General features: G+C 43.3%; 1 protein-coding gene across 3 annotated transcripts in view; it reads left to right on the top strand.

Moving 5' to 3' along the window:
• Positions 1-14,046, top strand: part of DCAF1 (DDB1 and CUL4 associated factor 1) — a 1,932,496-nt gene that overhangs the window by 1,731,594 nt on the left and 186,856 nt on the right. For 2 of the 3 annotated variants that reach the window (XM_069644104.1, XM_069644103.1), the window contains exon 23: positions 10,515-10,794. In XM_069644104.1, the coding sequence (XP_069500205.1) occupies positions 10,515-10,794 (280 nt within the window). The remainder of the gene's footprint in view (positions 1-10,514; positions 10,795-14,046) is intronic. The other variant, XM_069644105.1, reaches the window with a different exon arrangement.

The raw sequence follows: 14,046 nt of genomic DNA, 5'->3' as shown, positions 1-14,046 counted from the left end.
TTGAGGTGACCTCTTTCATGGTCTGGGTGTTAGCAGTGCACAGGGGCGGTGGCAGGTTTGGGGGCTTAGGTTACCATAATTGTCGAATTTCAGGGGGCAACTTAACCATAACGTCCCCTCAACAAAGTTTTTTTTGTAGTGAATATGTAATATACATAGATGATACAGGGGACTGTGCGGTTGCCTTTGTAATTTACAATGGCCTTATGGGTGTCACGTTTTATGAGGGACAATTTCTTTGGCCGGGTCAATGCATACAATAAATTTGAAATGAGTGTACCATGCTATATTTTTGTCCCATGTGGAGTTAAAAACCCTCTCTCAGCCCATATGCTGCAACAGTTGTGAGAAACTCCAAATGAATACTGGCAATCAGTAAAAATATAAACTACGAGACCTGAGCTTAACTCACAAGCTCTGGTAAGGGCAATTATTTCAGCTGCCTGTACTGAGATAACTTGCAGGCCTCAAACATCTGTTTTTAATGTTGTAATAAGATAGGCTGCTGTAGTAGTACCAATTTGCAATTGAAAACGCAACCCATCTACAAACATTACCATCCGGTTTATCAGTGTTTCATTATCTGTTATTAATATATAATCATGCATTACTTTTAATTCGTCCGATGGGAGGGGTAGGAAGGTGGCAGGATTTAGAGTATTACAACGCTGTATGGTAATGTTTGGGGCCAATTTCGTCAGCTCATATCTTGTTAACCTGGCATTTGTCAGGTGCTGTGTTTTTGTTTTATTCAACAAAATATCAATTGCATGTGGCACAGACAACATAACTTGGTGTCCCAGTGTTATGGCATCGGCCTGTTTAATAGAAAGGGGCTGTATCCGCTACAACCCGTAAACAAATCGGAAGTGCTTTTGCCACTTAGTCCAATGTAGAAGAAAAATATGCACTGTACAAGGTCAGATATTGGACTTTGAACTTTTACTTTCCTGGAGAGGGGAATATGGGGCACTAGTTTGTGGGAAATAGATGTATTGTACACACCTTTATCAAGGAGGAATTGCTGCCTGTTTGCCTTGCACCATAGCCTTTACAAATGGCCCCTTTGAATCTACAGGATTACTTATGCACCTTTTTCCCCTCTCCAGGGTAACTTTATACTGTCTAATTCATTGCACTGTAATCAACTTCGTAATATTCCCTAGCTGAACATTGCTGGCCTTGCCTAGGGTCAAAATGATTATGCTGTTGCTCATTATTCTCTGATGTCCCAGTATTTGTTACTACACTGCTCCCAGCCTCAGTTCTTACAAAAGGTCCCCTTGTCATTCCTCGCCCATAAGAACGTCCTTGCCCTCTCCCCGGCACAACAGGCACTCCCTTATCCAACGGCCTTCTGCCTTGCAGAAATGACACCCAGTGTATCATACCTGCTCCATTATTTGATGGGGCACTAGCACCTCTTCCCCCTCTATACATTATTCTTCCCCTTTGCACACGCACATTATCTCTGCCTCTTTCTGGAAAATCCTGTTGCATTAGTGCTCTGGTTTGAAATTCCTTCATTTTCTTTTCCTTCTCCCCTTTATCTTTAGCATGGCAATTTGCATAATATCTAGCCATAGTCCGAATCAGTGCACCAGTTTGAGTTGGCCATGTAGACTCAGAGGTTTGTATATAATGTTCTTTAGGTGAGGCAACAATTATTCTGCAAAATGTGAACAAAAGGCTTTCTGGCCCTCCGGCATCGCCATGTCCATTCCACTAAACAAGGTAAAAGCTTCTTCAATTTATCCCAATTCACTTGCTTGCGGGGAACCACTTGCTGGATATGTGCTATCAATAGTGCTGGTTTTGCTGCCTCTGTCATCTCATCCCATTTTATGGGGGGGTCTAAACTATCTCGTGTCTGCATTAGCGCCATATATCTGCTGGCAGAATACATGAAAACAGCTAATCTGCATCTCCCAATGTGAGTGGATGTGTTCTAAGCACCCGATATTTCTGGGTGTACCACTGTTCCGAATTTTGTCTAATATCTGGATATTCTTTGGTAAAAGACAGTAATTCCATATGGTTCCAAGAGACATGAACCTGGTGAGTCGGGTTCTCAGTATCAAACCCATGCACCTCTCTCATTGGAAATGCTTGAGTTATTATAGACTTTGATGGGGCATTTATGATCCATAATAAAGATGTTGACACTGTTGCAGGACAGAATTTTGTCTCCAGTTTATACTCCTTAACTGCTTGGTCTACGTCCTCTGGTATGTAATTATCTGGCTGGGCATACACTTCCTCCTTGACTTTTAACCTTTTGTGCAGCTCCCACATGTTTTCCCAGACTTTGTACTATTGCAAATACAAGTGTGTCTCGTTCCTGGGGCACATATACTTTAGCTTGTTCCACTCTTAGAAGCCCATTTTATATCCATGCTAACACTACCCATTCTGCGGCTTCTGTGTCACGGGCTGTAATCCAGCAGGCACGATCAATGGATCAGTCTCATCCTCTAAGATCTTTTTTGATTCCAGTGTCAGGACTGAGGGCTAAGCCCTGGCTACATACACACACTTCATTCTTATTAAATGTTCACAGACCCCCTCTTTGTAACCCTTAATCAGACCTTCCAGGATTTTGCGGCATGAAATGGCAAATTTTGCAGCATGAAATGGCAGATTTTGCGGCACAAACCTTTATTTATTGCAGCATTTTTACGGGACATTTTGTATTAACTGGAGGGTGTAAGATTGCCACATTGCAGGAAATAGGCAGAGTGCAAGGCTACAAGTGAGCCAGGGTATCATTATTATGTATCTTTTGTATTAAATTAATAGGAAGAGTCCCAGATGTCTCTGGCATGGCAGAACAGTGTTTGATTTGGCTACATTTCTGGTTTAATGTTCATGCCTATTTAATAGTATTAACTAAATTGATCATTATCAATTGTAATGCTGAAAATATTCTCCTATGTTCGCCAATCCCCCAAACACACACACCTCTCTCACCAACACACATCTCACCAACTCTCCATCACAACTTACATTCCTTAACCTCTCTCTGTCATACAAATACTCATGTGCTATGTCACACTGTCAAGTCACAATTTGCACTGCCCAGCCCCTGCCACACTCCAAATCATACTCCCAACTCACACCTTACACTCTACAATTCCTCCCGCAATATACAGTCCTTCATTCTTTTGTGCTGCTTCTGCATCTTGAATCCTTTCTCCCATGCTATCGCACTCTTCCCTCATCCTTTTTCCCCAATCTGCAGCTCACTGCCTCTTTCTGGCCAACCGCTTCCTCTCTGCTTTCTGGCTCACTGACCACACGCTCCCTCTACTTTCTGTACCTCTGCTCGCTCTCAGATTTCTGGCCCACCCCATCACTGCTTCCTCTGCTCTCTTGTGCAGCGCCTCCTCCTCTGACCCACTGCTCTCCCTCTGCTTTTTTGCCCATCACTTCACATCTCACCCATCACTCGCCCTCTCTCTTATATAGTGTAATCATTTTTTTATTTTCTTTAAATGTAGATTTTGACCCAGTTCCTCAAATAATGGGGCATTTAAAAAAAGAACGGAGGATATGCTATTTTTAGACAACCCATTTTTGGAAATGAGCAGGTAACCTTATTCTCAAAGGTGACCGGCGCATTTCCACAGCTGTAGCGCAAATTGTGCACTGGCCAGCTGCCTTGAATGGTGTTCTGGGTTGTTTGACCGAAGTGTAATTATTTGCGGCGGAATTGACCGTAGTCAATTTTGCTGCGAATTGATTTGCACTTCAGCCAAACAACCCAAAATGTACCTTTCACCACCACCCCACCCCCTCTCCTACTTAACTGCTTGGTCGCTGCCGCTTCCCCTGCAAACCTGCGGTGCCAGATCCGACCCGCGTTCGAGGGACGGATCCGACTCCGCAGGGTCCCTTTTTCGTTATTTTCTTTTTTTCTGTCCTCGCCTCCAATTTTGAGGAAAAAGGGGAAAACACTTCTGCAACCACCCTAGACCAAAAATACTGAACATGGGGAGCGGGTGACACCCCTGCAACACATGTTCAGTATTTATAAAAACCGATCGAATAGTACTGGACGAAATAGGTCAAATTGTAACATTCGATAGATTTTTGTCATCAAAATGGGCAGTACTTTGAATAGAATCGCTCTCCCGACAGTGTTCTGCAAGCTCCCACCGCCTTTCACAGGGACAGACCCCGCAGGTGCCTGCCGCTGTAAAATGCGACCCAAAAAATGCATTTTTATCCTGTTTGATGAACAGAAATACAAGCGACCGCAGCGGTTCATACCTTAAAAAAAATGCATGACAGGGTCAGGAAAGACCCTGTCATGCAGTGGCAGCCCCACATCCCGTGCGCGTAGGGTTGCCTACAATTTCTGCACATTTAAAAGTGCATCTTGCTTGGAAATGAGGGATGTGCTTTTAAATTGACAGAAACGCCACTTTATTTGATCAAGGAGGTGAAAAAGGCCATCTGAATGGGCGTGCACATAAAATGTGCCCATTCATGTGTCCATTTTGTGGGGTGCAAGTGATGAGATGTGTTAGCGCATTTCATTTCTTGTGTAAAAAAAAGTTGAGAACCTGGCTCCCTGAGTATTATTTTTTTTAAAACAGTAATTTTTGGAGATCAATTAATGCATGACAGGGTCTTTAATTTTTAAAGATGCTGTTTTTGAACAAAACGGCCATTTTTGTGTCATTTTGCGCAAAACGGCCGTTTTCGCAGCATTTTGCGGGATCGCAAAATCGCTATAAACTGGAGGGTCTGCTTAATTTATTTCTCATTATCAAATGTGCACGCTTTATCTGTTTCAGATTGTGGTTTGTTTTTTTAATCTGTGCTTCCTTCATCGATTTTTTTTTTTTTTTTTTTTTGTCTAGAAAAAGCTTCCCATTGCTTGTAGACTTCCCATTGTAGTGGCCTGATAGCTTTATCACCCTTAGCAGTTAACACTTCCCTTAAATATCCTATTTTTTCTAGGTCAAAAGAACCGTGCACTGGGAATTGCAAATCCTGGTTGTTTGCAGTTAATTCATACCATTTTTCCAAAAACAACCCTACCCCCAAGCCTTTTTTAATCATTCGCTCCCACCCTGGTGTTCCTTCCAGTGGAGTAGACACGTGTTATTCTAATTTATGTTGACTTACAACATTTTAATACTATCTACCTTTATTGATTACTTTGCACCTTGTTTCCCCGTTTCTTTTGTGATCACAAAAGCTACTTTGATAATGTCCCACTTCACTACAGTGTGGCCACAATGAATGCAGTCTACATACTCATTTCATGAATCCTCCATCCCATGGTTTCAATTGTGTACACAGTGTATTTCCCTATGGTTCATTTTAGCAGTAAGCTTCCATAGAAACACATCATTATATTTCTAATCATATTTCCCTATGGCTCATTAACAGTATGCTTTCCACAGCATTACATTTCCATAATATCAAACCATTAGATATAATTCTGGAACAGTCTCACCTAATTTTCTGCAGTATTTTGTGCCAGTGCTTCACCAGGATCAATGGTGTCGAAGGAGTCAGCTGGTGAGTGAAGGTTTGGCTGCAAGGAAAACTTCTTATCCCGATAATAGCAGTGCGCCCCATGCCCGACCATGGCTCATTTAGTCCAACTGGATCCTAACTGCAATGAGGTCTCATCTGGTGGTGCCATTTGTGGGAAAATAATTATTTGTGTAGTCCAACATGCGTTCAGAAAAGTAAGGCAAAATGAAACGCTGGAACAGAATTTTGTCTAATTCTCAGAGACACAGGTCTTTATTATAGCTGCGCTATCTCTAGATGGTCGTACAATCTGCCATGTGAACCACCTGCCCTCTCGTTATCTGTCTGTGTCTGCCCCCCATTCAAAAGGAGAGCATTTATACATTTTACAGTTAATGTAGTCTTACAAAGGATTTTGACCCTAGCTAAATGTGCACTCTGGCCAGGGCGTCAACTTACTCTCTGGCAGCTGTTCCTTGGCTATATAACATGCTAAACTTGCTCTGTAAGCACAAGTGGGCAGCTGAATCCATACATAGGCATTCATTTTTATTGCAAGCTCAGGATTTCTAAAGCAAGATATGTTCGAATTGTTCAGTTTGAGAACCTATGTCAAAAACTGCTTCCAAAACCTAAAATATTTAATACATAGCTCACATTGCAGCCCCTCCATAGCCTTTAACAGTGCCACTAGAGCTAGCCTTCGACAGGTTTACATCTTAACCTCCACTCCCACCATATAAGACTTGCTTTAAATAATATGTGTTGGTCAAAACAGAGAGAAATAAAAGAACAATGGGAACATTTCTCTAAAAGATAACTTGGATTTGAAAAGAAATACTTTACTCCATAAAGCGTTTATCGGGTTTGTGGCTTGATATATTAAAAAAGAAAAAGCTGAATACTTAAACTTGTCAGTGTTTGGCCAGACATTGATTGTGCTATAAGTTACAGCTCCTGGTATGTGTATGTGTGATATTTATAAAGGGCAAACCTAGCTGAAAGCAACTGAGCGTTGTATGTATGGGGGACCCCCAGGGCGTTACATGTAGGGTGCAGGGGTAGCAGCAAAGCTGAAATGGGAAGCAGGAGCAGTTGAATTAGTGCTGGTTGGAGCTTTTAGCAAGATGTTCTTTGTAGAGTGTAGGGTCTTCAGTCCCTTTCCAAAAGGTAGGATTTATGGGGCAGTGTTTTCTGCCTTGTTAACATGTTCCAGAGACTGGGTGTAACGCAGGAAATAGCCTTTGATTGTTCCCTCTTGCAGTTCTTTGTTTCGGCTCCGTTTATGTTGTGGCTTCAGGTGGTCCATTGGCCTCTGAAGATTGAGTTTTGTGACTAGGTAGAGAGGTGTTTTGGTTGTGAGTGCTATGGAGGTGATGCAGTTTTCTTGAACAGATTGTTTGAAGGGGAGGCCAGTGCAGCTCCTTGAGAATAGAAATTATGTGGTTGACCCTTCTTAGTCATGTAATGAGATATGGTGGATGGATTTCCGGGTGCCCAATATGGCATCTGAGAATTGTGTGAGAAGGGCATTGCCACAATCCAGGTCGGAGATGACCATGGCTTAGACAACTGTTCCGAAACTCGGGACATGGAGGAACGGCTTGAATTTGCAGAGGAGCGCCAGCTGGTATCTTGCTGTTTTGGTGGTCTTGGTGCTGTGTGTTTTGAATGAGCAGTCCCATGATAAATTCGAGGCATTTTGGGCTGGGTGATTGTTGAGGTGTGACTACTTTGAGCTTCATATCTGTCTGGTAATTCTGGACTTGGTCATGCTTTGGTAGGTTTACCAGGAGGACAGATTCTGTCTTCGTCGGGTTGAGCATGTTCAGGTAGGTGCATGACAGCCGGGCTTAGATGAGGGACAATACCCTGTTTGAGTAGATAGATTTCATATATGCAATTTCTATTTGGGTAAAGCTGCTTGTCATGTCCGCATTAGTGTGTTTTTAGGTTGGTGTTAGCAAGGAGGTACCCCAGAGGTTCCATGTAGCCTTGGAAGGTGGGGGTGGGTGTCCCTTTTCTGAACATTTGCCAGGCAGCCACATGGGATTCCCTGCTCACTTTAACAAAGCATTACCGTCTGCATTTCAAAGGCTGGTGAGGATGTGATTGGGTAGGTTGTTACTGCAACATGCCATTCTAGAAGGGCATTCCGGTCCGCTACTCTCTTCTCTCTGCAATCTTAAAGCATGGCTTTGGGCGTCTGTCGGAAGAGGAGGTATCTATCAATGAAAAGAACAAATTACACAAACATTAGAATGCGAGTGTAAGAGGAAAGATAAGTGTAAGGGAGGGAGAAGAGTGGGTGGAAAGTAATGTTAGAAGTACTTGTTAGGCAGAAACCTGTGCAGTTTCCTCTGGGACCACTGCAAAAGATTTAGGACTACAGGTGTTTGACAGTAAACCCACTTGGTAGCAGTCTTTACCACACAGATTCACTTGGTAGCTGTGGCTGAGCAGTCAGACTTCCCTCAAGAAGAGTTAGGCAGTATACGGAGTATTCACAATAGGTCAAAAGAACACAGTAGAACAAGGAAATACTGACCAGAGCTTGGTGTAAAAGAGAGATAATTATTTATTTAAAACCACATCTAGAAAAACACACAGACACTAATAGTAAGCAATTCAAAAGCACGGTCACTAAAAGATATACACTCCCTTAGACAAGTCTTAAGTAAAGCCCCACTTATTTTCAGACAGCGTTGAGCGCTTAACGAAGATGGCACTCTAATCAATCGGTTTAAAAGGGAGAGAAAGGCAGAGCAAAGATAGAAACAGATCCCAACACTTTCGGAAGAACACAGTAGGAGGAGAAGGCAGGTTCAAACCGTAAAGTCAAAGTTAACAAGGCCGGACCCACTTTAAGAGGCTCCGGTCGAAATGTGTCCAAGGTCACACGGTTCAAAGTGCCCAAAAGTCTCACAAAAAGTTCAGAAAGAGTTGGACCAAAAAGAAAGGAACTAGTTAGATGGTCGAGGCGGCCAGCCCAGTCCAGAAGGTTAAGGTATTATTGTTACCTTGTAGCAATCTTTAGAAAGGGAGGCCTGGCGGACACGCGCCTTAAAATGGTGAGAACGCTCCAGCGGGGGCAGTTGTTCCTGGCAGCGGGTGCAAGTCGGTGCTTCGTCCGGAGGAAGAGAGGATCTCGTCAGGGAGGAAAGCAGGAGTCCGTTGCACTGCCAGGGAAGAAACCAGCCGCGGAGTTCTCAATTAAAAGGAGCGGTCCTTTTATTCGCAGTCCAGTGGTAAGTGGCTATCCGGTTGCCGGGGTGCTTGGCACGGGTAATTCGACCACAAGACGTCCTGGGATGCGAGAAAGGAAGGTAAACTGGTTGTGCCCACCAGTCAGGGGAAGAAGACTCTCCAGCCGGGAGATCTCCTCTGTCGTTGGGAAGTGGTGAGTCGGTTCAGCAGGGCTCCACCGGTAGTGTCGTCGTAGCAGGCAGGCTCAGCTTCTCCCTCGTCGGATTTTCAGGTCCTGTGGTGACTTCTGAAGTTCCAGTCCCAAAAGCCCTGCTTTTATGCAGCACACCCCCATTCACTCAGCCTAGCTGTCAATCAAACATGCTAAGTGGTGAGCCGGCCGGCTCACCACTTGGGCCAATCACACAAGAGTGCGATTTGAGTTACCAAGGTAACTCAGTCCAGGGTGCCTAAACCCCCTCCCACACCCCCTGTGGTACCCAGACAGAGTGGCACCACTTTTGGAGGCTTCTGTGGAGAAGCCCACCAAAAAGTGGAACAAAGGGCTCGACTTGGGTTGGAGTCACAGAAGAGAACACAAACGGCATTTTAGAATAGAGTCAAAAAAATACCAACCGGCGAATTAATATTAAATAAATAAACCAGCGGTATGTTCAAGGCTATGAGAATTAAATAATTAAAGTTGGTAGCCTCGAACAGTGGGAAAATCCCATAGGGATATATTCGCGGTCGAATATAAAAAGTAGTATCCACTGCCACCAGCCAAAACTCGATCAGGGGGGACGGAGACGTGCCCCCTCGACTAACAGACCCTGGGGCAATCGAATTGCCCCGACCAGTACGTCCACAATATGATGGTTTGTACTGGTTTCTGTTAATAATTTGGGACTAGTAAAGCCAATGGTGACTTTACATGCCCTGGGAGACAGTAGTCAGTCCCAGGGTATGGAGTCTATGGTGGGGTGTCACTATGACACCCCTGTGTTACTGCACGGAGGGTGCTGTGTAACACACATAGTAAAAACACATGAGACCCTATGGAGTAAAGGACCCCATAGCCCATACAACACATTAACAGTCAAAGGAACACCATAAATCATGTCCAAGAGTGGGAGAAAAATAGTCTCACTCTTGGCAGGAGAAAAAAACAAACTCCAGAAATCCAGCAAAGCTGCTGGGGGACTCACTAGGTTAGGAAATTCAGCCTAAAGAGAGAATTTTCCCTAACAGTACTAGCAATAATAGTGATAATGTGAGTAGAGATAAAGGTTTTGTTGAGGCTAAAATCGATGTGCGGACTACTTGTCCTGTTCTCCTCGGATATCACTTCCTTATTCATGAGTTAAAGGCAGCTCAGAAAAGGGAGGTTATTTTAGGTAGGAATATAAGATAAGAGTTTGATTAAAAAAAACCTTGCAGAAGTTTAAAACTCTCATTGTACGAAACAACCTTTTTTATTTGTAAAGTGTTTATCCATTTAAAGTTAGCTGGAATGATATGCCGGTTCAACTTATGAGCGTAAACAGTTATTGAATGGTCATTTTAGAACTAACAAGTTTCTGCACTAAACATAATTTCTCCCTCTGCCTTGGCCTCTGCTCTGAATCCCAGCAAGTGGCAGTTGATAACAATGGTGTGTGATTTGGACATATTCCCATGAACAACAGACTCCATCTTATTTCACGTTAATCAGAATGACTTAGCATAGTTTGAACTGGTCACTTGAAAGTTTAAATGTTCTCAGAGCTTACTGTTTCGTAATAGTTGTTGTTGAAATTTGCTTGCTTTAATGTGATATTGCCTTCCCTCAATAGGATGAAGATGAACAGGAAGAGGAGGAGGAGGATGATGATGACGATGATGACTCGGACGACCTGGACGACCTTGACACAGACCCACTGCTAGAGGCAGAACTGGAGGACGAAGAGGCTGCTGAGCCTGCAGCTGAGGACGGAGAGCACGACTTCTCACCCTCGGATGATGAAGAGCTGGCAAACATGCTGGAAGATGATGGGGATGGGGAAGGTGAGGACGAGGAGGAGGAAGACGATGACTCTGACGCAGACGAGGAGGTTGAACTGATCCTGGGAGACAGTAAGTACACCCACAGTTGGTGGCCCCTGGACTGGCCCCTGCGGATCACTACTCCCTGACAGTATATTTATGGATGTGCTCTTGCAGCTATCCAGACGGAGCAGCGGAGATGCACTGAGGATAGAGGGGGGAGAAAGTATCTTGGGGGACAAATGAGAAGTGTTGTGGAACAAGACAGAAACTGAAAACCTCATATCTGTGAATTAAATACCTTTGTGGCACAAGTTGTCCGTATGCCTAATAGATAATTCTCAAATGAAATTGGAAATATATTCTGTATAACAAGAAGGTTCACATCCCTACATGCATTGTTGATTCTGCTATAAAATAGAGCTGTTCTACTCCAGTGAGTATGTGCCATAAACTTTAAGTCTGTGCTAAAAACCACAGTATATTCCTGCTTTTTTTGGTCGAGGACGCCTGTTGAGGAGTTTTTATGTTTGCCTATATGCTAGTTTACACCTTAATTATAATACCTGATTTCAGTACCTGGAGATAATTCAGTTTGTAATAACCAGGTAAACTTCCATGTGATGGTAAAAGGGGTACATTGTATAATTGCAAGAAGCTGTTTTCCAAAATATTGACTACTCTCAAATTTAATATAAACATATAGTCTGATCTATGAAAACCCTCGACACAAAGATGAAACATTTTACTATAAGATAGCCTTAAACTGTTGTCTGCTCTGGTGCGGACCGTGCTGTAACAAATGACCCTTTCCAAGGTATATCATGGAACTAAGGACCTCTTGTGAGTTGCAGGTGCCTCGACATACTATTCCGTTTAGGAGATTGTGTGGCCCTGTGTGGTAGCTGGCCAAACATTGGACAGTGGGATGCTGCAGTTGATGAGATATAGTCTTAACTTACTTCTGCAATATGTTTATTTTATTTTCAATCCCTTCGTGCCTCGATACTCCCTATCTTATAGTGGTTTATTCAGTCTATTGTATGAGCCAATTTAGGTAAGCTGGGATATGCTATCATGAGGTGAGCAGACTCTCTAATTTGATCTTTAATCAGGTACACCCTTGAATGCATAATGTCACAATAAGCATGCTTCCAGGCTCATAAAAAATGCATGGGTACCAAGAATATTTTTTCTCATGTGAAGAAGAAATGGCTGAAGAAATGTAACCTTATACTTGAGGTGGCATGGATTGTCTATTAATACTAATCTAATAAGAGAGTGCCTACAAATAATAGTGCTTCATGCAATGTTCCTCTTGCTTTCAAGCACTGGAATATTAGGTGTTACTAGCTACTAAATGGTACTCCTTCAACGACTTCTGAATGATAGACTGAGTTGGCCCTGCCTGGATTTGCACCTGTGACTTAAGATTACGGTGTAACTGTAAGCCCTAAGATGTAGTGGGTCTAGGTGTTGCGCTTTTTCACCGGATTGTTTTTTCAGCTTTTACCCGTCATGAGACCTTATTCAGGGTCTTATCAGAGATGCCTACACAGTTTGTACTCCCGAGTGACTCTTTGGCTGCATGACCCCACAGGACCTGTTTCCCAGTGTGAATAACCTTTCACTGCCGGGTTTAAGTGGTCCACTAGTTGATGTTAGCCTTTTATTAATTACAGTTAGTACATCAATGTAATTACTGTCAGTGTATTTAATGGTGACCCCCCCCACCCACAAATGAAATTTAGTTCACTTCGCTTCAGCCCACAATGGTGGGGGCAGAGTGTGCGTTTGTCGCTTCTGATGGCCTCAGAATACCAAAGCAAAAATGGCCATGACCATATTTCAATTGGGCGTAGATTCAGGGTTTAATCCACTCTTAGTTTTCCATTGAAGAAGCCCACAACGTGTTAATGTTACAGCCTCCACTGATTGGGGGACCACATACACCTTTTCATTGAATGCAACCCTAAGATGTAAGCCTTTTTAGCTTGCTCGCACTCAACCTCAACCCCAATTCCATACTTGTAGACTTTAGGGAAATAATCTCTGGACCCAGGAGAAGGTCCTGTCCTGAAGAACAGGGTTAGGAAGCCCTGTTTAAGCATGCAAACTTCAAGTTATCCTCCAGATGACAAGCCTTTGCCTGGCGAGTGTGTCGCTGTCTTCAAGGATAGTTCACTCCCCTTCAGAATAGCAGTTTTGTGTCAAGCCTCAAAACAACAACCATTAGGAGATCTTGCTTGCTAGCCTCTTCTCTGAAGCAGATTATGAAGAGGCAAGAACACTGGTAGGAAACGGGCCTGCACTGGTAAGTCCTCTGGAGAAGGCTGAGGAAGACCAACGTTTAATAGGTGTACATAGTTTTCACCCAGTTTGTCCACATTCACACTGTGGTAAATGTGATCAAGCATTCTGGCTTTATTCTTGAGAGGGGTGAGGCCTGGTAAAATAAACCGCTTAACTCACACTGCCATACACACGCACACGCACGCGCAACCACTTGCACACACACACACACGCGCAACCACTTGCGTGCACACACGCGCAACCACTTGCACACTTGTACCCTCTCACACACAAAATCGTGCACTTGCACATACTCTCACACTCATGCACGTTCACTTATGCATAAACACACACTCCCTCATACAAGCACTCGCACACGTTTTATTATTATTATTTTCACACTTGCACATACTCTTGCATTCGTACACTTGCACACTCACATAACCACGCACTCCCACATACACACTCGCAGTCTCACACACTCGCAGTCACACACACTCGCAGTCGCACAAACTTGCACATACTCGCGCGCACTCATTCTTGCACACTTGCGTAAATAGTTCTTTAAAACAGTAAAAACATAATGGGACACCCTAGCACTCTTTAAAATAATGTTAGTACATTTGCAACTGTTATATCCATTTTGCTACCATATACATTTTTTAAAGTGAGAGAGTGTAAAACACAAACAAGGTCATCAAAAATACAAGGCAAGTAATTAAATGTTGACACAATGTATCTAGATATCCCAAGCAACAATATACTGAAGTATTCAACTCCATATTGCAGGTGAGTAATACTTTACAGTACGTTGACAGTTTTAAAAGTTTAGGAAAGTTCGTCTATTGGAATGAACACGAGAAAGCCAAAATGTGAACTGGACTTCTCCAAAGATATGTATAGTCTTTGCATTTCATGCCTATTGCCAGAGCACTCCTTACCGCATTTTGCACTTCGACTTTCTGGCTTCTCCATCATGAGAACTTCATTTATATTCATCAACACAGACCATCGCCTGTGTATGGTGTCCTAAACCTTTATCCCACCCTC

The sequence above is a fragment of the Ambystoma mexicanum genome, chromosome 2p (assembly GCF_040938575.1).
Source record: "Ambystoma mexicanum isolate Mex_15411 chromosome 2p, UKY_AmexF1_1, whole genome shotgun sequence".
Lineage (NCBI taxonomy): Eukaryota > Metazoa > Chordata > Amphibia > Caudata > Ambystomatidae > Ambystoma > Ambystoma mexicanum.
Note: the sequence above shows the minus strand (reverse complement) of the source record. Positions and strands in the feature narration are given on the sequence as shown.